This window comes from Falco naumanni, chromosome 17 (genome assembly GCF_017639655.2).
Source record: "Falco naumanni isolate bFalNau1 chromosome 17, bFalNau1.pat, whole genome shotgun sequence".
NCBI lineage: Eukaryota > Metazoa > Chordata > Aves > Falconiformes > Falconidae > Falco > Falco naumanni.
In genome coordinates, this window is record NC_054070.1 from 4,525,323 (window position 1) to 4,547,579 (window position 22,257).

The 22,257-nt window shown below is 54.3% G+C and overlaps 1 protein-coding gene across 3 annotated transcripts; it reads left to right on the forward strand.

Moving 5' to 3' along the window:
- Positions 1 to 275: 275 nt before the first annotated feature.
- PPARD (peroxisome proliferator activated receptor delta) lies at positions 276 to 21,676 on the forward strand. Of its 3 annotated transcripts, none has more exons than XM_040616485.1 (8): positions 276 to 322; positions 4,583 to 4,671; positions 15,441 to 15,675; positions 16,373 to 16,524; positions 17,266 to 17,404; positions 17,942 to 18,144; positions 18,472 to 18,896; positions 20,601 to 21,676. In XM_040616485.1, exons 3-8 carry the CDS (start codon positions 15,540 to 15,542, stop codon positions 20,635 to 20,637), a joined length of 1,092 nt encoding a protein of 363 aa, XP_040472419.1. In that variant the 5' UTR covers positions 276 to 322; positions 4,583 to 4,671; positions 15,441 to 15,539; the 3' UTR covers positions 20,638 to 21,676. The 3 variants fall into 3 exon arrangements, with proteins under 3 accessions (XP_040472419.1, XP_040472417.1, XP_040472418.1); XM_040616483.1 differs by lacking the exon at positions 20,601 to 21,676 and adding an exon at positions 19,312 to 19,646 and having other exon boundaries at positions 18,472 to 18,925; XM_040616484.1 differs by lacking the exon at positions 20,601 to 21,676 and adding an exon at positions 19,312 to 19,646 and having other exon boundaries at positions 18,475 to 18,925.
- The last annotated feature ends 581 nt before the right edge of the window (positions 21,677 to 22,257 follow it).

Below are 22,257 nucleotides of genomic sequence, written 5' to 3' on the forward strand. Positions count from 1 at the left end.
GCGCCTGCCCCGCGCCGCGCTCCCTACCCAGCATGCCCCGCGAGCAGCGCCTACATTCCCCATGAGGCCCCGCGCCCGCTGGGCAGTGTTGGGGGGTGTGGTCCGCGCCCGCCAGGGGGCGCCGCGGGGCGGGGCGGGCTTGGGCCGTTGCCGTGGTGACGCGGTAACGACTTCCCGGCGGCGGTGATTGGCTGCGGGCGCTGGGGCTGCGGTGGCGTCAGGGCGGGCGCGGTGACGTAAGGGGGTGGGGGGCAGCAGGGCGCCGCCGCCGGCGGCGGCGGCGGGGGGGAGCGGCGGGCCCGGAGCGGGGCCGCGGCGGGAGGTGAGCGGGGCCGGGGCGGCGCGGGGGGACGTGGGCACGGGGCGGGCAGTGGGGACGGTGGGGGTCGTGAGGGAACAGGGGACGTGTGGGGTGTGTGTGAGGGGGGACGGGGGGCATGTGAGGGGACAGGAGGGGACAAGGGGGGTGTGAGGGGGGACAGGGTTGTGTGAGGGGAGGGGGCAGTGTGAGGGGACAGGGTGTGTGTGAGGGGGGACGAGGTGTGGGAGGGGGACAGGAGGGGACAGGGAGCGTGTGTGAGGGGGGACAGGGGGTGTGAGGGGACAGGAGGGGACAGGGTGTGTGTGAGGGGGGACGGGTGGTGTGAGGGGACAGGGTGTGTGTGAGGGGACAGGGTGTGTGTGAGGGGACAGGGTGAGTGTGAGGGGACAGGGTGTGTGTGAGGGGGGGACGGGGGTTGTGTGCGGAGAGGGGGGGGCGGAGAGCGTGTGTGGGGACCGTGTGTGTGTGAGGGGGGACAGGACATGTGAGGGGACAGGGAGCGTGTGTGAGGGGGGATGGGGGGGGCAGTGTGTGCGTGTGAGAGGGGACAGGGGATGGGGGGGGACAGGGGGTGCGGGACATTGACCGTGCAGAGGACGGAAGGTGGGCGGCAGGCGTGGGGTGGAGGGGCAGGCTGTGCTGTGGGGTGGGGGACGAGGCTGGGGAACGGGGGCTCTCTGTGGGTGCAGGGCTGAGGAGATGGGGTGCATGGGGGGCTTTCTGAGGGGTGGAAGGGACAGGGAGCTCTGGTGGCGTGGCTCTGGGCATGAGGAGGTAGGAAGGGACTTTGGGGACAGTGATTTGCAGGGGGCCGGGAGGGCAGGGACACATCGCTGACTTTGGGGTGCGGGCTGTCATTCCTGCTTGGGAAATCAGGGAAGACAGAGGATAGGATGTGGCCCATACGGAGGCGGCGGGGGGGACAGTCTGCCTTTCTCCTCTCCCAGGGGTGAGAGGCAGAGGGGGAATTGCCCTGTGGTTTTAGGGTACCAGTGAGGGGCACTGCTGGGGGCTGGGGCTGGAAGGAGGAGAAGCAAGAGGGTCAGGATGGTCCATCAGTGGTGCATCAGGTGGGGGGTTGCTCGGGGAGAAAGGATCTGAGAGTCCTTTTCCCATCCCTTGTATCTCCACATTCTCCTCCTGCTTCCCCCGAGATCCCAGATGAAAGATGTTTACTTTTTGTGCCGTGGTTTTCCCACGTATGAAGTAGGGGAACTGCCGCCTTTATTAAACAGCAGCTCTAAAGCTCTTGAGTGTTCTGCACGAAGTGGCTTGTCCTGCGCTGCCAGCGCTCGTAGCCGAATGCAGGAAGGTGGTACCTGCATGCTGGCTTGGCTGAGTGTAACTTTTAATTAGCTTTAAAAGCGCTTGTAAAAAATCCTAGTGGAAAGGTTGAGCATGCAGAAGTATGTGATGGGACCTTGAAGCAAGAGACCTAATTTCCTTTCACCTCCCGCTTCCTAGCCTCGTTTGTTCTACCAACCTGTTGCGTTTTTTCCTTCCTTGTTGGCTAGCTCCAAGCTCTATTTTTATAACCCGCTAGGATCCTGTTGTTCCTCCCCAGATGAATTTTGACCTCCCCTTTTTCGTGTGGTCAAAAGGCCTCCTGGCCTTGCTATGCTTCCAAAAGTTTGTGTGCACTGACACACCTCGAGGGATGTTGAGCAGCCCTGTTTGTTTATGATCAGAGAGCCTCCAACCTATTTACGGAAGCCAGTGAATGAAGGTTCAAAACCCATTTACGAGGTAGGCGTGTTTGTGTGCCTGGGAAAATCAAGGCACAGAGAGGAAAAGCAGCTGAAGATGCAGCTTGTCAGTGGAGCAGGAGAGAATACACACCCTCTGTGACCATCCCATTTACGCTTTTTCCAAAGCATCTGTCTGTCGTCGACTGTATTGTGTCTGCGTGGCTTCAAACAGTGTCCGGGTGTAGTTTATCTCAGCCTTGGCCACCTTCCCCTTCAACAGCTGTGCTGGGAGGCTCCTGCATGCGAGCGACGATTGTGCTTGTGGGAAGGAATCGATCTGTTGAGCCTCTACGTGTTGGGAAAGCCCCTGTGAATGGGCTGTGGGTGGGCAGAGAGGCAAACAGGCTTTGGACATGCTGTAGGATCTGGGCAACATCCGTTGCGGTGATGCAGAGGGATCTGAGCGTGGAAAGAGGATGCAGCAGTGGCCGCCCCATAAATCGGAGTGCCAAGGCTGGTAGCAGTGTTGGTCTCTCGAAACGGTGACTTGCTCGTTGAAGCAGCCTGTGCCCCGTTTCTCATTTCTGCTCCCTCCTCCTGCCGTCTCTCTTTGCGCAAACTCCCTCGCTGCCTTCAGCGGAGAATCCCTTTCCCCTTCTGGTACAGACGTGCTCCAGGCTGTGCTGAGGTGGGAGCTTTCTCCATCACTTTACCGTGTGTCAGCCAGGGATGCAAGAGGAAGCTTTCAGGAGGGATGTGCTGGCAGGCTCCCTCCGTACCCTGCTGAGCTGGTGCAAGTATTGCCTTGTGTGTGATGGTGATGGGGCATGCCCTGGCATTTAGCTGTGAGCAGGATGAGGTGAGCCAGTAATTTAGTTTTAATTCTCAGGTCTCTGGCAGCAGCTAAGTGCTCTGATCCGCGATGGGAAAGAGCTCAGAGTGATTCATGCCCTCCTTGACACTGTCAACGTTACACTTTGTTACTGAATCAGGGATGGGCTTTATTGCTGGTGGAGATGAAGAAAGCCCTCTCCTGATGTGCCAGTGGGATTGTAATGACTTCATTATTGTTTCTCATCAGGAAGGTTAAAGAAAAACTATCCGGGGTGTTCAGAAAAGCTGCCTTCCATTTTGGGAGGGAGGGGATGAGAAACTCGTGACAGTTTTGATGTCCTATTGTGAAAGTGAAGTTACTGTGTGCGGTTTTATGGCCCCTGCTAAAGCAGAGGGCTGGGTGCTGGATCTGTGCTCCTTCCCTCACCAGCTGACCTTCGGGCAGGCTTGTCTCAGCCCCCCTGACTGTAACCTGAGGGCAGTTGCTTTCTTCAAGGGGGGGCTGTGATTTTTGTGTCACCAACTATGAGAAAGAGTGATCCTGATGCAAACGATGCTCCCGTGCAAGGGACTGGGGTTATTTTTTTAGATCTTACACTCGTGCCCTCCCCTGGCCGTACCTGGGCTGCTTGGCAGCATGAGGAGCACTCTCCATGCTTGTGGTAGTGTGACGGGAGCCTCGGCTTCTGGGGCAGAGGATTTGCTTTGGTTTTTTCATCCTCTTCTGAGCAGCTGCAGCTCTCAGTGCCGTGTCAGACCTGGGAGGTGCAGGAGGGCGTGCGGCACTGGGTGGGATTCACTCTCTGCCCTGAACTTGCTGGCTTGCCCCTCTCGTCAGGGGGCTGGTGATGCTGGGTTCGTTGCCAGCGCTTGGCTGCCTTGCAAATCATCCCGTGTTGCAGGTAGCAATACGAAACGGGGCTTTTCCATGGGGCTGGGAGGAGCAGCTAAGCCTGGGTAATGTCAGGGAGGGTACATGGGTTCAAGTAGCATCATGTTCACAACATCTTTGTTTAATATGTTAGTCCAGTTAGTCTGCATAACTGTGTCTAAAAATAGAACATATTTTCTCCAAGTCCTCTAGTTCAAAGCCTCGTAAGCCGTTTTCTTTTTTAGTGTTGGTTTCTTACTGCTCTCCTGAGCCTGAAATTCATACAAGGCTATTTGCAAAGTTATCAGGAAAACCAAGAAGAGTGAATGAACTCTGTCGAATCCTTAAGTTTCAACCACCTGAGAGGCAAGTTCATTAAAGTTGCACTAACTTTAATGAGGCTGCAGTGGCAGCCTCTTAAGGGTGGATTAAGCAAGCTGAGTAAACAAGCCACCTTATGGCCACCACAGCCCTTTTTTCTAGCATCAGATTCATGCATTGTCATAAAAGCTTGGGGTCGTCGGCCTCTGGCTGCAGGTGACCTAAGGTAAAGGTGACATTGTGATGCTCAAAGCCTGGTGAGGCACTGGGACCATCTTTGACGGGACACCCAGGGGTTTGCTTTACCTCCCAGTTTGCAGAAGCTGCCAGAGCCTGGGGGAGACGGCTGCAATCGCACGTGGCGGCTGTCCCTGCCACCTCCCCGCGGCACCGGGGGTGTCACCCCAGCCTATGGTTTCAGCATGCGGTAGAGGGAGTGTGTGTTTAAATTTCAGAGCTGTTGCTGGATCCAGCCCAGTTCTCCCAGAGGCATAAATATCTGGCCTTCAGCACAGCCGTGGAAATTCGTGTTGTGTTCTCTTGCAGATTACTTCGGTTTTCAGCTCTCCGTGCTGACATGGTAACTGAACGGTGGCTTTCAGCGACAGTCAGACAGGAACAGCTGCTCCGGAGAGGTAACCCTTCCCTTTCGCACGCGGGCAGTCTACCAAAGCATTTATCCTACGTATGTTTTTAAAAACTTGGGATAGGGAAGAGCCTAGGTAGTGTGGCTTGCTTTCAGCAAGTTTCACTTGTGTTCACAAGCTTAAATTTACGTTTCTTTTCAATTTTAGACTCTATGCCTTAGTTTTGTTCAGTTTCTGAATATGATCTTTATGGATTTATGCTTAGGAGTACGCTGGGAGTATCGTGGTCAAATCCTGTTCTTCTAAGCCAACTGTTTCCATCAGAGTATAGCGACTTAATGTTTGGTTATTTCACTGATTTTTTATTTTTTTTTTTTATGACTGAAATTGACTCTTGTAGGCTGGGGAGGGCACATGAGAGCAGGCCCCATACTTGGGTAACCAGTCACCTAACGGATCTGGCTGTGCGGGTCTGGCAGCAGTACCAATACCGTCTAGCGCTGTGTAACTGCATTACTGGGACAAAGCTGAGCAGGTTGCAGCAGAGCGAGGGCAGGGGTTTTGAGGAGGTGGTCAGCATGGGCTGGGGTGGATGTTGTCTTGCCCGCAGACCTCTGAAGCGATGCCTGAAAGTCTTTGCTGCGGTCATGCTGCACTCAGATGCTGCATGTATCTTCTATCGGTGCTGGTGCTGGCTGCGTGTAGAGGGTGGGTTTATTTTTGCCGCGACACACGTCTAAGGTGTTTAGCTGGATGGAGATACGGTTTTCTGTGTCAAGTTTGTGCAACTGTTGTGTTGTCCCTGTTCTGGCATTCGAGACATGGACTTCCAAGGATCGTCGCCGGGCGCGGAGAGGATTTTGTAATGAGCCGCATGAGGCTTTGCTGATCAGAAGAGCATTGTTGTACAGAATTGCTTACTGATGTTAATGGTCTCCATCTCTCTAGTGTGTTGCCTGTTGACAAATATGTATTTTTGTACAGTACATCTTACTGCCTTTCGGGGAATATTTCATCTGTGGCTATTGAATTATGAACTGGAAATGTGCAAATGTTTTTAGAGACAGAGGAATTAGCACGACATTAGACTCTTGGGCTTCTTTGTGCAGCAGGGACCTGACATGCAAATGATTTTTTAATTGGATGAGATAATGTTACAGTGCTTATGCCTGAAAGGTTATTTGCTGCCAGAACCCAGCCTGGCTTGCCCTGACTATGAAATTTTAAAGATGTTGGTTTATTTTGTGATTTGTATTGGCTCTCTTTCTTCCTAGCAGGAATGACTGCCCTTGCTGATAGCCACAGATTTGTCAGGCTGTGTAGCTGCTTTCTCATCAGGCGCTGCAGAGCAATCTCTGCTTTTCTAGAAGTGTCATTATTCAGGGATATACTGCTTATCGCTGCTGCAATAATTTTGGAGACTCTGGGAAAGTCTAGACAAGCAGAAGTGATTTCTATAGTGAGTACAAATAAGATTTTTCTGTAGAACTAATTTTATTTTATAGTCTGAAATCCACTTGCATTGGCAGAATGCCTAGGAAATTACTTTCCCAAAGCAAGAGTTTGGAGTGGAATGATTGATGCCAATATGAAGCCTTTTGGTCAAGGAGATTGTGAAATGCATCTTCCCCAAAATAAATGTTTTGGGATGACGTTCACCGGGCCATGCTTGATTGCAGGAAGGGTTTAGAGCAGAAGTGGTTCAAGATGTATCTTAGTTTCAGGAAGCCTTCTTGAAATGCTCTAATATTCACTGTTATGATCATAGCGTCTGGAAAATGTCTGTGTCCTCCAAGGTTTGGCCAAGAGCTTGTGAACATCTGACATCATTTGAGTCAGATCTTTCGAACTGGCTTTGCAAAGGGCCCTGCAGTGCATGTGTGTGTCAGAATGCTTCCCTGGGGATCCCCGTGGACAGGTTCTGCTCAAAGGTTTGGGTTTTGCAGCAGTCGTGGTTTGCAGGGGAATCCTCACTGGGGGTGAGGTGGCAGGGTAAAAGCACAAGCCAGAAACACAAACATTTCTCGTGGTGCTGGGTCAAGCCAGAACGTATCTCTGAGGCTTGTGGAGAGCAACAGCCAGATAATGTCCATGCTAACCAGAATCGTTGCCCTCATGCTGCATTTTCTGGTTTACCCTGGCCTGGAAACTGGAAGTTGGAATAGCAAAAACCAGAACATGTACATTCAACCCTGTAATGTAGATGTGGGATGGAGACAGGAAACGGTTCTGGTAGTTTAAATGGGCAGATGAGCTTTCCTACCTGAGCTGGTAGGGAAGCATTGCCCTGATGGTCTGTCAAGACAAACTTTACTATGAACCATACTACTGCCTAATGAATGTCTCATTAGGAAAGGCTTTGTCAGGCTGAAGAGAGGACGGGTGAAATGGCGTGAAAATAAGCAGTGTTTTGTGCAGTCGCCTCGGTGATGGGAACCTAAGCTCAAACCCCTATCCTGCCTGACCTTTTACAAACGTTTTTTTTTTGGTGCAGCTCTTGATTTCACCTTAATGCAAGCCTGGAATATTTCTGAAAATGCCCAAATCTGCTTTTCACCTTTAAGTTGATTTTATGGATTCTGCTAGAGCTGTTGGACCTTCGAGGGCTGTTAACCCCGTGAGGGCTGATGGTCGGAGACCCGCATCTCTGAAAAAAAATACATGGGTTCTGATGTGCATGGGGTAGGTGTTGTGTTGTGGAACTTTGGGACACAGGGATCTCTGGAAAAGGGTAGCTGGTGAGCGTGAGCTTGGAGCTGAAGCTGGTGGAGCCTGCTGAGCTCCCAGCAGCTGGCTGTTGGATAGTGGTGGTCGCTGGTTTGCTGTGTGCCTCTGCTGCTCTCTCTGTACCCCCAAGATGGTGCCAAAGATGTGAGGATGTTATGAAAGATGCTGATGCTTTGCTTGAGCGTTTTGTTTTCTAGGGGCAGAGGTGGAAATCCAAATGGTCAGAGCACACTGCCATCCCTCATTGACAGAGGAGTCCTGGCAGGATCACGCTGACATGATTGCTGCTTGTATCACTGCTGAAAATGCAGGGAAACTTCTGTTCCTCCAGTCAGCTCTTGGTGTGTGAATGTGGCCAAAAATAGTAAGGAAACATCATTCCCCTCTAGTTCCCTGAGAGGCTATTGAACTAGTTTGTGTAACAAAGTTATTCTAATGTTCTCTGGAGTTTTCCATATGGAGATGTATCCAGCCAAACTCAGACTCCCTCTTTTTTTCCTGCTCTGTGGTTGAACTGGAGGTGCAGCAAACATGGTGATTTTTTTCTAACCGCTTCGGTGCGTATGTCCCCAGGCCCTGCTGAATCATCTGAACTTGTGCCTGGGCATAATCGCTCACTGTCAGCTGCATCCTGGGATCAGAGCGGCGTGGCTGGTGCCCAGGATATTTTGCTAAGGTCTACAAAACCAGTAGCGCTTTTCTGGGAGTCCGAGTGTAAGCATAACAAAACTTACAGGCTGGTGCATTTATTTTATTTATATTTTTTTTCTTGGTCAGCCCATGGGATCTAAAATCTCTGTCGCTGCAAAGAAGAGAAGGCTTGCTACTGTTTTTGTGGGCATTTTCCTGGATCTGAGAGCACTGGCAGCCTAGCAATAAAATTTGCTGGCCTGCTGGGTAGTTGGCTCCCGATGGCAGGCTGCACGCACATGTGTGTGATCCAGAGCGACGCATTGGCCTGCTGCTGCTTTTCTACCCCTTGTTGCTTTTCTGGGGAGCTGATTGCCCCATCCAAAGCAGAGGTGACACTTGCTGGTGTCCCAGCGACACTGAGACTTCAGGGAAAAGTAAGATGAGTCCTGGTGTGCGCAGCACTGCCAAATGACAGCCTAAATCGCTGCCAGCAGTGCTCCTGATTGCAGTGACAGCTTGTTCCACTTGACGCTTCCCTGGTTTTCCATTTAAACGCTGCTCTGAGTCTGTAACACCCTGTGCCCACTGTTTGCCTTTGGGAGTGTTGTTGCTGTTCCCGTGAGCTCCCCTCCCTCATCAGCCCGGTGCTATAATTACTGATGTTCCTGAAACCAGATCTTTCCATGTGTCCTCCTCAGGTCTGGGAGGACAAGGGGGCCGTAAGCTAACCCAGTGCCCTGGAGTAAAGCACAAGACTTCAGGGATTTTGGAAAGCATCAGCTTACAGTGGTTTGGTGGGTTCTTTGAGCCGTCAACCTCTTCACCTTCGGCTTGGTAAAGGAAAAGGGAATATGTGCCAGAGAAGCCACCTGGGATTTTCAGAGAAGAAGCAGGGATGTGGAAGCTGGCACCAGTGGAGCAGCAAGTGGAGGCTGCTGGAGGAGCACAAATCGGAGTTGCTGGGCTGGGTGGTGGGTCCCTAGTCCTACCAGGAGACGGGAGCAAGCCCGTGGGTTCAGCGTTCCCTGCGGACACTCAGCCATCTCTGCAGCCCTGTGCAAGCTGCTCTGTGCCTCTCTCTTAGCAGCGTGCGTGCTCGGTTTGCAGCCGTGTTCCCAAAGCAGTGCCATGGCTTTACAGCCACCTCTGCTGTACCCGGGGGTGCGGTGGGGACGATCCTTTCTCCTTACCAAACTTAAAGACCTTCTCAAATAGCAACACTTCTGTGCTGTTTCAAGCTCTGAGAAGCCCCGGTGGTGTCACCTGTCTGGTACCTGCTTGTTTCGTGGCTGTGGTCCTCATTCCAGTGGGGCAGATCCTGGGTGCTCTGGCCTGTCCTGGGTTGACAGCAAAACACAAATATCAGTCAGCAACTGCCAGGATGAGATGTGCCAGTTTATTTGCTGAAAGTAATCCTAGAAATGCTTCATTTAGGAATGTACAACAGGAGAAGACGGTCACAAGCAGTGGGGTGTGCTGACCTGCGGCTGAGGCAGCCAGAGTTGCGAGCGTGACTGCGAACCGGTGTCCAAATCTGTGATACAGGAATAAACAGTAACGCTTGGCATCGATATGTTCCTCTGTGGTTCCAAAACATGCCAACTCTGTGAGCTAATGCAGCAAGGAAAGGATCAGGAAGGAAGCACTGTAAAAGTCCTGGGCTGTTTTTTTTGGGGGGGTAGGTTGGGGTTAGGGTGGGGGGGGTTTTTTTGATGATGAAGGAAATGGAGGTATGGGGGTTGACAGGATTTGCTGAAGGTCATGAAGCAGGACTTCAAGTAAAAGCTAACAACTGCTCGGCTTTTTACTTCCCGCCCTGCTGTTACCTCTTCTGCAAAAGGCAGTGGTGGAGCCCGGCTCATCAGAGGCTGAGGAGGGCAGGGAGTCTCTCCACTGGAAAGGTGTGCAGGGATGATTGTTGTAGGAGCATTAACCTTCTCCCAGTACCTGCCATCTGCTATGTGCTTGGAGCTGCTGGAGCCAGGGATGTTTGCAGCTCCTGATGGATGGATTGAAAGAGAAGAGCAGCCAGGCAGGACCCCCCTTTTGCATGTGCTTTGAATTCATTGCCCAAAGTCTGACTTGCTTCTGTTTCTGTGATACCTCTTGTTCTCTGGAATAAAACAGCACACGTGAGCAAGCAGGAAGTTCCTTTTGGAGCAAAATATCATAACCTGGTTTGGGGGACAGCATCAGCTGTGGTACAAAAAGAGAAGAGTCTGGTGAGTTTTGTAAGCTTTTTAACCTTCCCCCTCCTCAGTGTCCAGGAAGTGGGTGAGTTAAAACACACCGTAGAGATGTGATTCATTTTGGCAAGCCTGGCTGCTCAAGGCAAGTGAGGGAACCTCCTGCACCCTCTGTCACATGTTCCTGAGTAATAAGTAGCAACACGGTAATAGCCGCTCTGGCAGCACCCTGCTGTTTAGTCGGCTGGGATCGTACTTGGTGAAACACAGGTAGCCCGCACAGGGCAGCGTCGGGGGGTTCACAGGACTGGACTGGGGCATGGTGCCGTGGCTGGCCAGAGATGGTTCAAGGGGAAGATCTGGCCCTCACGTGTCAGCACTGGCCAGGGCTGCGTGGAAGGGCTCTTCCTTGCTAGCTCTAGTAGTCCATTTCAGCGTGTAGCTTGCCTTGCAGCCAAGACTTTGAGTAAGGGAGCAAGCACTTGGGTATTAAGTGTTGCTGACATCTCATTAGCTAATGAGGGGATATGTTCATCTTTCAGGAACAAAACCAAACATGTTTTCAATGTTTGGCTCTCCCGTTTTGTGCACTTAGTTACCTTTCCTGTACTGCAGCATCTGCTTAGCTCTTCTTTGGCTTTTAGTAGTAGTAGCGGACGTGTAGGAGGAGGAAAATAAACTGGTACTTGATCAGCAGATACTGAAGCAGTGCCAGAACCCAAGGGATGCTTGCAAATGATGGCCAACAAGCAACAATCACATTTTTTAATGGATTCATTTCAGTTTTTGTTTGTGGATTCAATATGCGCTACATGTCACAGAAGGTGCTGCTGTAGAGAGGGCTGAGTTCTCGTCTTGCCCCTTCCAAAAGGATTCACTTTGTTGCCTGTGAATTTGGCTAATATTTTTGTCCAGAGGAATAAAAACACAAGCCTGAAGTGCTCCTGTGGTAAATTGCTTTACTTTGTGATTCCTGGTGACCTCTTTTACAGTAACTTGAACAACTGCTTTGAGCAGATAGACTCTCTGGCTTGGCCCTTGGTAGGTCTGGACTTTTTTTTTGGCACTTTGCTTTACCTGGAAACTCCTGACTTGCAGAGAGGGATCTTGTGAGGTGACACTCCGGACTGAAGCGGGGGACATCTGTATAACTATATTAGAAATAAATCTGTGCTCTCCTGGAGAGGAATGGAGACAGTTGTCCTCTCTCCACCTCCATGAACACACCAAAATTGTCTTTTGTTTGAGCTCACCATCACTGAAACTAGGCCTGGTTGAAAACATGAGGTCCTTCTCATTACAAGCACTTCCTTCTCTGGTTTGGTGGCTGTCTGGCTGCCAGCACCTGGGTGTCTGTGTTGAAACACACGTCTCCTCCTTGTGGCACTTTGCGTGTGGGACTCTTCTCTGCTTTTCTGAACTTGGCTCCAAGGTCTACATGCCAGTCAGCGGTAAGGAGCTGCCGGGCCAAAAGGGTACAAGCTGCGGGCCAATGAATGGAGGCTCGGATCTTGTTTGGCTGTGGAGAAGTACTGCCTTCTTGCAGGGGGTCCACGCTGAAGATTTGTTTCATTTTAATTTTTATTCCTGTGCTGTGTCTCACCCCGTTCCCACTGTACGGTTTAGCTTGGCATAGATGCCAGCTTCTGCTTCTAGTAAAGATAAACCTGCTGCCCGTGCTGTTTGCAGTGTGGGAGCGGGGCAGCCAGCAGGCATCTGCCCAAGCCTGGAGCCAGCAAACAAACCCACCCTCCGCCGGCTGCAGGCTCCCAGGAGGGAGGTGGCTATCTCAGCCAGGGTTACCAAAGCTCCTTGGAGCGGGGGTTGAGGCAAGGGCAGAACAAGTCACGAGATGCCTGTCCTCTTGCTAGTTCCCATCCTGTAGGAAGAGGAAGGGAAACAGCTTTGCCGGTTTCTCCGGAGAAGCTTAGGAAGGAATTCAAGGTCCCCGTCCTTGTTTCCATCCTCTCTTTCCATCGCTGCCCTGTGACAGCTGCCAAATGGAAAAAGGGGGTGGCTACTCCAGTCAGGAATCTGGCTTCTCCCTGCAGCTCAAAGCTTGTGTGCTGTGCTCCGGGGATGGGTGGCTTTTTAGCCAAGGGGAGGAGACCAGGTTGTCCCTCCTCTGGCTCTGCCTGCTTGGCAGCTGGATGTGGAGGCACCGAACCGCTGGAGAGGTCCTGGGGTTGAGATGGGCCCTTTGGCCATCGACTGCCATCCAGGCAGCCATCCCCCGTACCGTCCCGCCGAGATGCAGGGCTGTGACAACCCTGCCCGTGGCTATGCTGGCAGGGCAGGTCCCTCCTCGTGCTCAGAGGGACAGAGTGAGTTCGGACCAACCTCTGGGGAGCTCCAGCTTCCCAGGACACCCAGCTCTGAACCGCAGGGCTGGCAGGGGCATGGAGGAGTGTGTGTGAAACCTTGGAAAATCCCGGTCTCTGCGTGCTGCCGGCTCGGAGGGGAGGGCTGGGGGTCTGCATCTTTCTGGGGGCCCTGCCAAGCCGGCTCGCTCCATGCCGGGGTGTGCAGGCACAGCCTGTGCCCTGCCTTTCATCCAGGTGGTGGTGGCTGCCTTGGCCTTTCATTTTCTGAAGGCAGGGGGTGCAGCCTCCTGTTGAAATCAATCGCTTTTCCCCCTCCTCTCCCTCTATCTCTGTGGTTTAGAAACCAGGGAAACGGGAAAGGGAAAGGCAGGTGTGCAAACAGCTCGCTCAGCTTCCCTCTGCCCAGGCCCCTGTACTCTTGGCCTGCAAGGAGATATTAAAACAATACATTGGGAGCCTTCTGGTGAAAACTTTTCTCTCTCTGGCTGTCCAGCCACTCTTGAAGGGTGGGATCTGAATCCTTATCCTTCCCGTAATGCCTGTGGGCACATGGGGAGCCTTAGCTGGTGCCGCTCTCTGTGTACATATTGCCCTCTGCTTTCCCTCTTCTTTCCCTCTTCTCAGGGCTGTATGCCTATCTCCAGGCACACCGAGTCCCAGCACAGTTTTGGGTTGCTTTGGTGGGTTTTGAGGAGCAAAGCTGTGTGTCACAAACTCACTGCCACCTCAGGAGTACGCAGCCCTGAGTAGACCCGATGCATAGAGGACAGCATGCCAGGGATGCAGCTGAAGGGGTATGTCCACGTTGTTCCAGCGGCAGTGTGCCATGAGGCATCTGGGGCAAAGCAGAGGGCTCGATCTGCACTGGGCTTAAAGCAGGTGGCTGTGCTGGATGCTGGGACAAAGGAGAGCTAATAAGAAGCTCGTTAAGCTGCTGCTGGATGTATTTTCCACTGTAGACTAGTTTCTCCTGCCGCGAGCTTCCCGCACTAACTGCTGTTCCAGGCAAAAGCGTTTTCCTGATGTTTGTACATTCATTTATATATAGCCTTCAAAACGATCAAGCTCGTTACCCTCCTCCTCCGATGAATAGGTGTTCCTGCCTGTGTGCCATGTCCCACCGCGCGGGATGTGTGAGCGGAGGCCAAGGATAACACAGCCCTTCAATGGTCCCTTAGTGCTCTTGTGGAGGCGCGGGAAGGGAGCGCTCTGCCCTTGTCTAAGCACCTCTCTGCCTGCTGCTGCTGTACAGGAGAGCAGGGCAGTCGCACTTGCCTTTGACATACCTCTCCTGGACACAAAGCCGTCTGCCCTGCAGTCTGAATTGCCAGCATGGAGAGGAAAAGCAAAAGCCCCCTCACCCGTGGGAGACCCAGGCTCCAAGGCAGCGCTGGCTCCAGGCCGTGACTTGTGTCCTGGCTTTGCGACGTGTTTGCGTTCAACCTCCCCGCTCACGTGTTTTGTTCTCTCCCTCGGCTGCTTGCTTGATCTCGCAGGGAGCTCTGACCTTGCTCGGCGCTGATGGCTTTCCAGCGAATCCAAGGAGCTGGCTGCGGCCCAAGTTCAAAGTGCCAGGTGTGAGGGTCTGCTGCAGGAGGGAAAACGAGCCCAGGGAGTCCTGGGTCACTGCTGCCCTCCCTGAGCAAGCCCTGTGCTGTGGCGTGGGCTTGGGCAGGGGGTGCAGACCATCCTAGCGTGTGGGGGCTGCCCTGGTGCGAGTCCCCTGCGAGTAGCTTACTCGCTTCACATTCAGGCAGGTGGCTTGAAGATGCTGCATGAGTTTAACTTGTGCCTGCACGTTGAGGCTTTCCTGGTGAAAGCTGGATTTCAGTGGCTTTTTTGATGGATTTTTCTCCACTTAAAAATAGCTCTTTTAAGGTAGTGGATGCAACTCTACATGAACTGGGCTTGAGATATTAATTACTCAGAAGTCAGTTTAGGAATGAAGATCTGGAAGTAAATGAGTGCCGGGATGTTGCAGCATGAGCTGGACACTCAGGCAAGATCTGACACGGTTAGGAGGGAGGTGGGAACAGCTCTGGCATGATCATGGTACCGGTGATGCATCGCTTGCACGGCTTGAGTTTTTCCTGGGCTGTTTGGGATGGACTAAGGCAAACAAGGAGCGGAAGTGCGCGGGGGGAGGATGGGGCCGTTCCTCCCACAGGAAACCCAGGATTAGGACACTAGCTGGATTGTGTGGTCCTCACGATCACGCTGCTGGACCCCGTGGCTGAGCACAGCCCGGCAGCTGCGCGGAGCAACAGCAACACGTTCAACCCAGCAGTTCTTGGCAGAGGAGCCGAGGCCAGTTACAACACGAGTGAAAATAAACACAAATGCTGTAACTGGCAGCGCTGTAACGGGAAGGAGGGTGAGCATGGGGGCCAGCAGGAAGCCATTGGTCTTGCAGATGGCTTGCACAGGCCGGGGGCTTTCAGCCACTGCCTGCTGCTGCGCAGAGCCCTGCTTCCCCGGCATCCCCCATCTACAGGCATGGAGCTGCTGTGTGGGGATGGAGGGTGAAGCCAACCCAACCTTAATCTTTCTGGTGCTGTTGGCTCTGTCAAACCCCAGTCTTGGCTACCATCGTGACATCCCAGGGCACCGGCAGCTCTGGGGGATGTTGCCTGGGGCACTGTTTCTGCTGTGGGACTTGCAAGCTGGGGAGCCCAGATCCCTGGGTGGTGTCTGGGCTGGTTTGTGATCAGGGCTCTGTCTGCTGGGCTTTAAATATGATTCTGGTGAACTTTTGCTTCCTGGAGTCCTACAGAGTGTTTATACCAGAACACAAAGTGACCTTTAAAAGGTCCCAGGTTCTGCTTGTCTCCCTGGATAAGGAGAGCAAGCAGAGCAGGACCGGCGTGGTTACACACTGCCCTGCTGCTAAGGTGCTCTGCGTGGGCGTTCAGAGCTGAGGCCGCGCGTTTCTCCCTCTGTCCCGCAGGCTAGCAGGAACAGCCTGGTAGGGTCCATCTCGGATAGACGCGGATGATGCCAGAGCTATGACAGCGATTGCAGTCTTGGCACTGAGGGGTGATCAATTATGGAACAACTACAGGAGGAAGTACCTGAGGTCAGGAAAAAGGAGGAGGAAGAGGAAGAGGCAGTGATGGTGGCAAGTGGAGCCTCAGACCCAAGTGGAGGACCAGACAGCTCGCTGCCTTCGAGCAGCTACACAGGTGAGTGAAGCCACGGGAGCTCGTCTGTCCCCAGAGCATACAGGCATCCACGTCCTCCGGGCAGCGTGCTCGGCTGCAAGGGCAGCGGACCTGCCCACGAATGGAGTTTGGCTTGTTTTAATCTCTTCCCTTTGTGAAATAACGCATCGAGGGCCAAGTTATGGAGAGGCTTATTTCTTCCTCTGCAGTCACTGCACAGCCATTGGCAGCAGGTTGGGAGATGGGAGTTAAAAGAACAGGCCAGTAACATTGTGCCCCAGAGTGAGGGGACTCCCAGGGTGCCTGAGAATGCCTCCCTGGCCACTTCTCGAAGTCCTCGGTGCAAACTGATTGTAGGAACTGGGGGAGAAGATTTGTTGCTGCTGAAGAGGCTCCCCCAGAGCCCTGGGCGTTCCAGCTGGGCAGCCCTGTGCCAGCCACCTGCCGACTGGGGATTATAAAATTTGCTGGTTGGGTTTCATTGCCTAGACATGAATGCCAGAAGGAAGAAATCAGTATTGATGTGCAGTCTCTCAGCTGCTGGGTGCACTCGGGGCACTCTTGGCTCTGGATACGGCATCTGCCTGCAGCCCAGATGCAATGCCAACAGCAGGCTGGGACAGTGCTGGAAATCCCTCGTCAGCCCCATGGCTGGAGGAGTTAGATGCTGGATTTGTGGCTACTACATGAAAGGACACATCCCTTTGTGTGTTTGCAGACCTTTCGCAGAGCTCCTCTCCCTCCCTATCGGACCAACTGCAGATGGGCTGTGAGGAAGCGGCCTTGGGAGCACTGAACGTGGAGTGCAGGGTCTGCGGAGACAAAGCCTCGGGGTTTCACTATGGCGTGCACGCCTGTGAGGGCTGCAAGGTACGCACACCCTGGGGGGGGCTGGGTTCAGCAACACCGGGCAGAGATTAGATCCCAGGGACCATGCCATCCCTAAATTTGCAGCAAAACAGGGAGGCGGGATTGACTGATTGTAAAAAACTCATTTGCAGTTTTTTACTGCAGGTTGTCCAGAGGGTGTTGCAAGCACTCAAATACTGTCCTGGGAGAGGCAGCTGAGATGTGTATGGCCCAAATAGTGCCCGGTCGTGCTTTACTTTGTAAGGCAAATCCATCTGTCCCCACAGGGACCCTGGCTTTGCTTTTGAAGATGCTTTCTGTGCTGCAGATCAGCAGTGAGCCATGTGTTTATCCCCCTGGGATCACTGGCCGCAGCTGGGATGTGCCTCCGAAATTCTTTCCCCCGCAGCAGATGCCAGTGGGGCTGCATTAGCTGCCCAGGTCCTGCCAGACATTCCTGCAGGCTGGGGCAGGCTTGTTCCTCCATCCCTCCCTGCTGGCTGCCGGCAGCATCACACACGCGGCTCTGGCACCAGACCCTGGGCTTCCCTCCGTGGTTTCCTCTCTGCAGCCCCCTTCTCCCACTGCACCACCTGTCCTTGGAACAGAGACCCTGTTTGTGTCGGTGACCCAGGGCTCCTCCTCACCCAGCTGAACCTCCGTGAGGCTCCTGGGGATAATAAACCAGCCTGGTCCCAAACCACAGGTGCTAACACTGCTGTTCCCTTGTCCCTCTGCGCCATGTCCCACTCTGTGCCGCAGGGATTCTTCCGCCGGACGATCCGCATGAAGCTGGAGTACGAGAAGTGCGAGAGGAGCTGCAAGATTCAGAAGAAGAACCGGAACAAGTGCCAGTACTGCCGCTTCCAGAAATGTCTCTCGCTGGGCATGTCACATAACGGTGAGTGTCACCACTGCCCACAGGCCTGGCCAGCTGGGTGCCGTGGGGCCATCAGCCCTTCTACGAAGGGTTCACACAGGGAGGCTGTATGTAGCTCGCGTTATCCCGTGGCTCCCTTCTTGCCAGGGAATCATCTTTCAAACCCAACGCTTTGAGCCTTTGGCTCTTCCTCCCCTTCTTCTGTACAAGAAGGGGCTGTTCATTCCCACCGCGCAGGCTGGCTGTCAGCACAGGCCATACAAGTTGACCCAGAGGGGCCTGGACACGCAGGTGGCTCTTTTGTGCCGGGATTTTTAAACTTCAAGTGTGACCGTCTTGTTCCTGGCCAAGCAGAGGTGTTTGTGTGGGCAGCAGGGTTTGTGCGAGAGCCCAGAGGGTGGGGATGGGAGCTGTGTCGGCCAGGCTAGCAGAGTGGCTGGTTCATGAAGGTGTCAGTGCCAGAGGAGCTGCAGCCCTGGAGAAGCAGAGCTGCTTCCCTGGACGCGATTCCTGCGGTTGTCCTCAGTGTCCTGACCCACCGGTGTTGGTGCCCCACAGCAATCCGCTTCGGCCGCATGCCGGAGGCAGAGAAGAGGAAGCTGGTGGCGGGACTGACGGCGAGCGAGATCAGCTGCCAGAACCCACAGGTGGCCGACCTGAAAGCTTTCTCCAAGCACATCTACAACGCCTACCTGAAAAATTTCAACATGACCAAAAAGAAGGCGAGAGGTATCTTGACCGGGAAGGCCAGCAGCACACCAGTAAGTTGCCTCCCCAGGGCAGGCAGGGTTGGCCGTGACCAGCGTGGCGGGGGCTGTTTTCTGGCAGGTGCTGCACGTCTCCCTCCTGCTGTAGCTGTTCCCCATGCACCAATTCCCAGCTGCAGCCAGGTGGGCTCTGCACATCCTGCCCTTTGCTGGGAAAATTCCCATCGTGCTGTTCCGGGTGGGTGCGGATTGCGTGGGCAACTCTCAGCCCCTGTGGGGAGAGAGCAGCAAAGGGACGGGCAGACAAACGCGAGTGTCCTTGGCGAGGCTGGTATCTCCAGTCGCCGCGGCAGGTTCCTAACTGCTTGCTTCTTTTTCAAGCAGCCTTTTGTGATCCATGACATGGACACCTTGTGGCAGGCAGAAAAGGGGCTGGTGTGGAAACAGCTAGTGAACGGCATTCCCCCCTACAAGGAGATCGGGGTGCACGTCTTCTACCGTTGCCAGTGCACCACGGTGGAGACTGTGCGGGAGCTCACCGAGTTCGCCAAGAGCATCCCCAGCTTCCTAGGCCTCTACCTGAACGACCAAGTGACTCTGCTGAAGTACGGGGTGCATGAGGCCATCTTCGCCATGCTGGCCTCTATCATGAACAAGGATGGGCTGCTGGTGGCCAACGGGAACGGCTTTGTGACCCGCGAGTTCCTGCGTAGCCTGCGCAAGCCCTTCAGCGAGATCATGGAGCCCAAATTTGAGTTTGCTGTGAAGTTCAACGCGCTGGAGCTGGATGACAGTGACCTGTCTCTGTTTGTGGCTGCCATTATCCTGTGCGGAGGTGAGCGGGCGCTCTCGGCCACGCGAGTGTCAGGGAGAGTTCTCCCGTACTTAGAGGTGGTTTGGGGGGGGGCTGAGCTGCAGCTGGCCCTGAGGTCAGCCAGGGGTGGCTTAGGGGGACGAGAGGGAAACCGAGCAGTTCGAAAACCGGAGCTTCCCCATGGCAATGATGCTTAGCAAGCTTGGAGCAACAACCGGGAGTGGCACCTCCTCCTCGTGTGCTGCTGTGGGATATGTTGTCCCAGGGCACACTTCTCCCCTTGTCTGATTGACAAGGCTGGAGTCGCGGTGGGTGGGTTACTGTCCCCGTCTCCCTGTCCCCAGGAGGAGCGTGTGCTTTGGAGGGCTGCACCAAAACGCTACAGCTGCTGTGCTTCCTCCCCACAGACCGTCCTGGCCTGATGAACGTGAAGCAGGTGGAGAAGATCCAAGACAACATCCTGCAAGCGCTGGAGTTTCACCTGCAGTCTAACCACCCCGATGCCCAGTACCTCTTCCCCAAGCTGCTGCAGAAGATGGCCGACCTGCGGCAGCTGGTGACAGAGCACGCCCAGCTGGTGCAGAAGATCAAGAAGACAGAGACGGAGACATCTCTTCACCCGCTTCTGCAGGAGATCTACAAGGACATGTACTAAGGACCTGTTATTTATGAGAATGAAGCCATGGATTCCCATCAAGACTCTTTGTACAGAAGCAAAGAAATCCTTTCCCCGTGTCTTCCATTTCTTCTACTGGAAATTCTTTTCTACGTGCCCCTGACATACGGTACATAGGGCAAGATGCCATAAGATTTTGCAGCCACCACCTGCTAGGCCAGGGCTTCCGTTAACACACACTAACAAATTTACAAAGGCAAATCATAAGCTACTGTTTCCGTTACTACGGCCCAGCTCTTCAGCTGCTCCCCGGGGCCCCTGGAGCGGCCGGGCGGTTTACACGGCCCAGGTTGTGGGGTTCCTGCAGCAGCCTGGGGGGGGTGGGGGATGCTCTGGTCATTCGGAGACCCGAGTGCGGTGCGGGTATTCGGTGGGGCCAGCAACTGCGCTTACGGCGTGTTTTTATTTTCTTTTTCATATTGCACTCTGAAGACATAGTCCTGAGCTGTGAAGTCTAGGACAGTGTAATGAAAAGTTGTTTCTCTCTTTCCCAAAGAAAAGCCAGAGTATTTGAAGACGGGTAGGGCTGTCCTAGCAGAGCCCCTCAGCTGCCGCCCCTCCTCGCTGTGCGGCGTATTCCTGTCTCCCAGGGTGATTGTGTGACCTCTGCCTTCCCCTGAGTGCTGGGTGTGAGCCCTCGCTGCTGGTACCCCGCTTCCAGAGGGAGCCTGCCCCTCGGCACCTCAGTACGCGAGAGGGAGGGGAAGGGGAGGTGGGAGGGAAACGGTTTGATTTACAAAAATTCGCCTTCAGAGCAGAGGCTGGAGTCTGTGTGCTCGCCCAGGCTGTTCTGCACAGACGGGAGTTACCAGAAACTCTGTGCAGGGCCAGGGACTGGCCTGGGACTGGTCAGGGTTTAGGTGACAGGGCTGGCGGCTTGTCCTGCGGATCCCTTCCCCGGCCGGGGGGGCTCTGGGGGTTTTGCAGGGTAGCGCAGGCAGCAGAGGCTCCCCAGTACGGCTCCTGTGAGCACTGGTGCAAGCAAAGGCTTCGGCAGCACCAGCAAAGGGAAAGCCACAGCCAGCGCTGCTGCCCTGCCTCAGTTTCCCCTCTGTGAAAAGAGCTGGATTATCTCTGCTCAGAGGGGGAGCAGGAGGATTAATTAGCGCATCGGTTGCAAAGTGCTTTGCAGCTGTAAAACACAGTGTCAATGCCAAGTATTCATAAAAGGAGAGGGAGAGGGTGGGATGCTCGAGGTGAGCAGGAGCTTCCCGATGAGTGCAGCCGTGTCAGGGCAGCTGCCCTGTCCTCTGCCGCTGTCCCGAGTGCAGGGACAGCTCCAGGCTCCAGGCCTGCCCGAACCCAGGGCTGGTTGGGGACTTTACCTCACAACTTCTCGCAGCTGTAGTGATGCCGCGGTGCTGCCGGTGCCCGGGACAGACCCCCGCATGGGGGGCTGCGTCCCCCGGGCTCTGGGAGAGAGGATGGACCTGTCCCCTCTCAGGGTGGTGGTGTCTGACTTAAGAAGTGGCGCTTCCCTGTCTGCAGCTCGTGGTCCCATGTGTCCCGGGCAGCCTTTTTAAAATACTGATATTCCAAGGAGGAGCTGTGGGAGCAAATTAGTCGCTTTTATTTTATTTTCCTCCTCTTCAGGGTAGCAGATTTCCCTGGTGCAATAATTCCTTTAAAATCCGAAGGGGAAGAGTGCTGGGCTTCCCCTCCGTGTCGCAGGGCTGGTTGGTCCCAAACCTGTCCCTGCTGCCGCTCTCCGGCTCCTTGCCGTGCCTCAGTTTCCCTGCCCTCTGCCCGCCCAGCCCCTTCCCCTCCCTACCTCGCAGGGGTGTTATGAATTACCGTTTCTAAAGCACTTTGAAGCCCTCTTGGGGAAGGCACCAGAGAAGTGTGTGTGCTGGACCGAGGCCCCGGGGGATTTGTCCTTCCAAAGCCCCCAGTGGCAGCCCCTGCTGTGGCCGGCATGCAGGACTCACGTGCTCATCACCTGGGGAATTTTTTGCTCTTCCCTCCTCAACAGTGTAACAACCCTCAAACTGAAATGTATATTTTTGCTAGAAGTACAAACCTCCAAGTGTTTTTAATAATATAAATAGTGTCCACAAACTGACTTGACTTTAAATAAATCTGAACTAAATATTTAAGAACCTTTTCGCATCCGGCCTTTCTCTGGGGGATTTCTCTCGGCCCCTGGGGGGCTGCCCTTTGGGAGGGTTTCCATCAGAAGCGATGATTTTCCATCAGAGGCTGGATTTGCTGTGATTTCCAGGGATTTGCCACGATTCCCAGGTCTCTGTGCTTCCCAGGTCTTGTAGCTGCTGTGTTTTTTCCTGCCTGCTCTTGCCATCAAACCTAAAGGCAGCAAGAGCCGGTCGTGAGCAGGGTCCCAGCCTCAGAGCCCCCTGTCCCAAATTTTTGCCGTAGCCCTTGCTGCGGGGTGAAGCTGGGCCATGAGCTGAGCGGGGCCGTAGCCACCCCAAGGTGGGCAAGGGTGGGCTCAGGGACAGCCCAGCCGTGTGCTGGCACCGGCCTCTGCTCTTGGCCGCGTCTGAGCACCCCAGGGTTTGCAGGGACCGGCTGCAGCCCGCCAGGCTGCCCTCCCTGCCCCCCGTCAGGGTGTCCAAGCACTTGGCACTTCCCCAAGCTGTGCCACTGCCCCAGCCTTCCCCATGCGGCTGGGGCCACAGAAAGCCCTAAAGGTCCCAGGTGGGGTGGGGGGCAGCAG

Bases quoted from the DNA above. Each gene is read 5' to 3' on its own strand.
- PPARD (XM_040616483.1), top strand. From the start codon at position 15,540: ATGGAACAACTACAGGAGGAAGTACCTGAGGTCAGGAAAAAGGAGGAG. The intron at 15,676-16,372 runs GTGAGTGAAGCC...GTGTGTTTGCAG, and splicing joins GCCTTCGAGCAGCTACACAG to ACCTTTCGCAGAGCTCCTCT. The intron at 18,145-18,471 runs GTAAGTTGCCTC...TTCTTTTTCAAG, and splicing joins GGAAGGCCAGCAGCACACCA to CAGCCTTTTGTGATCCATGA.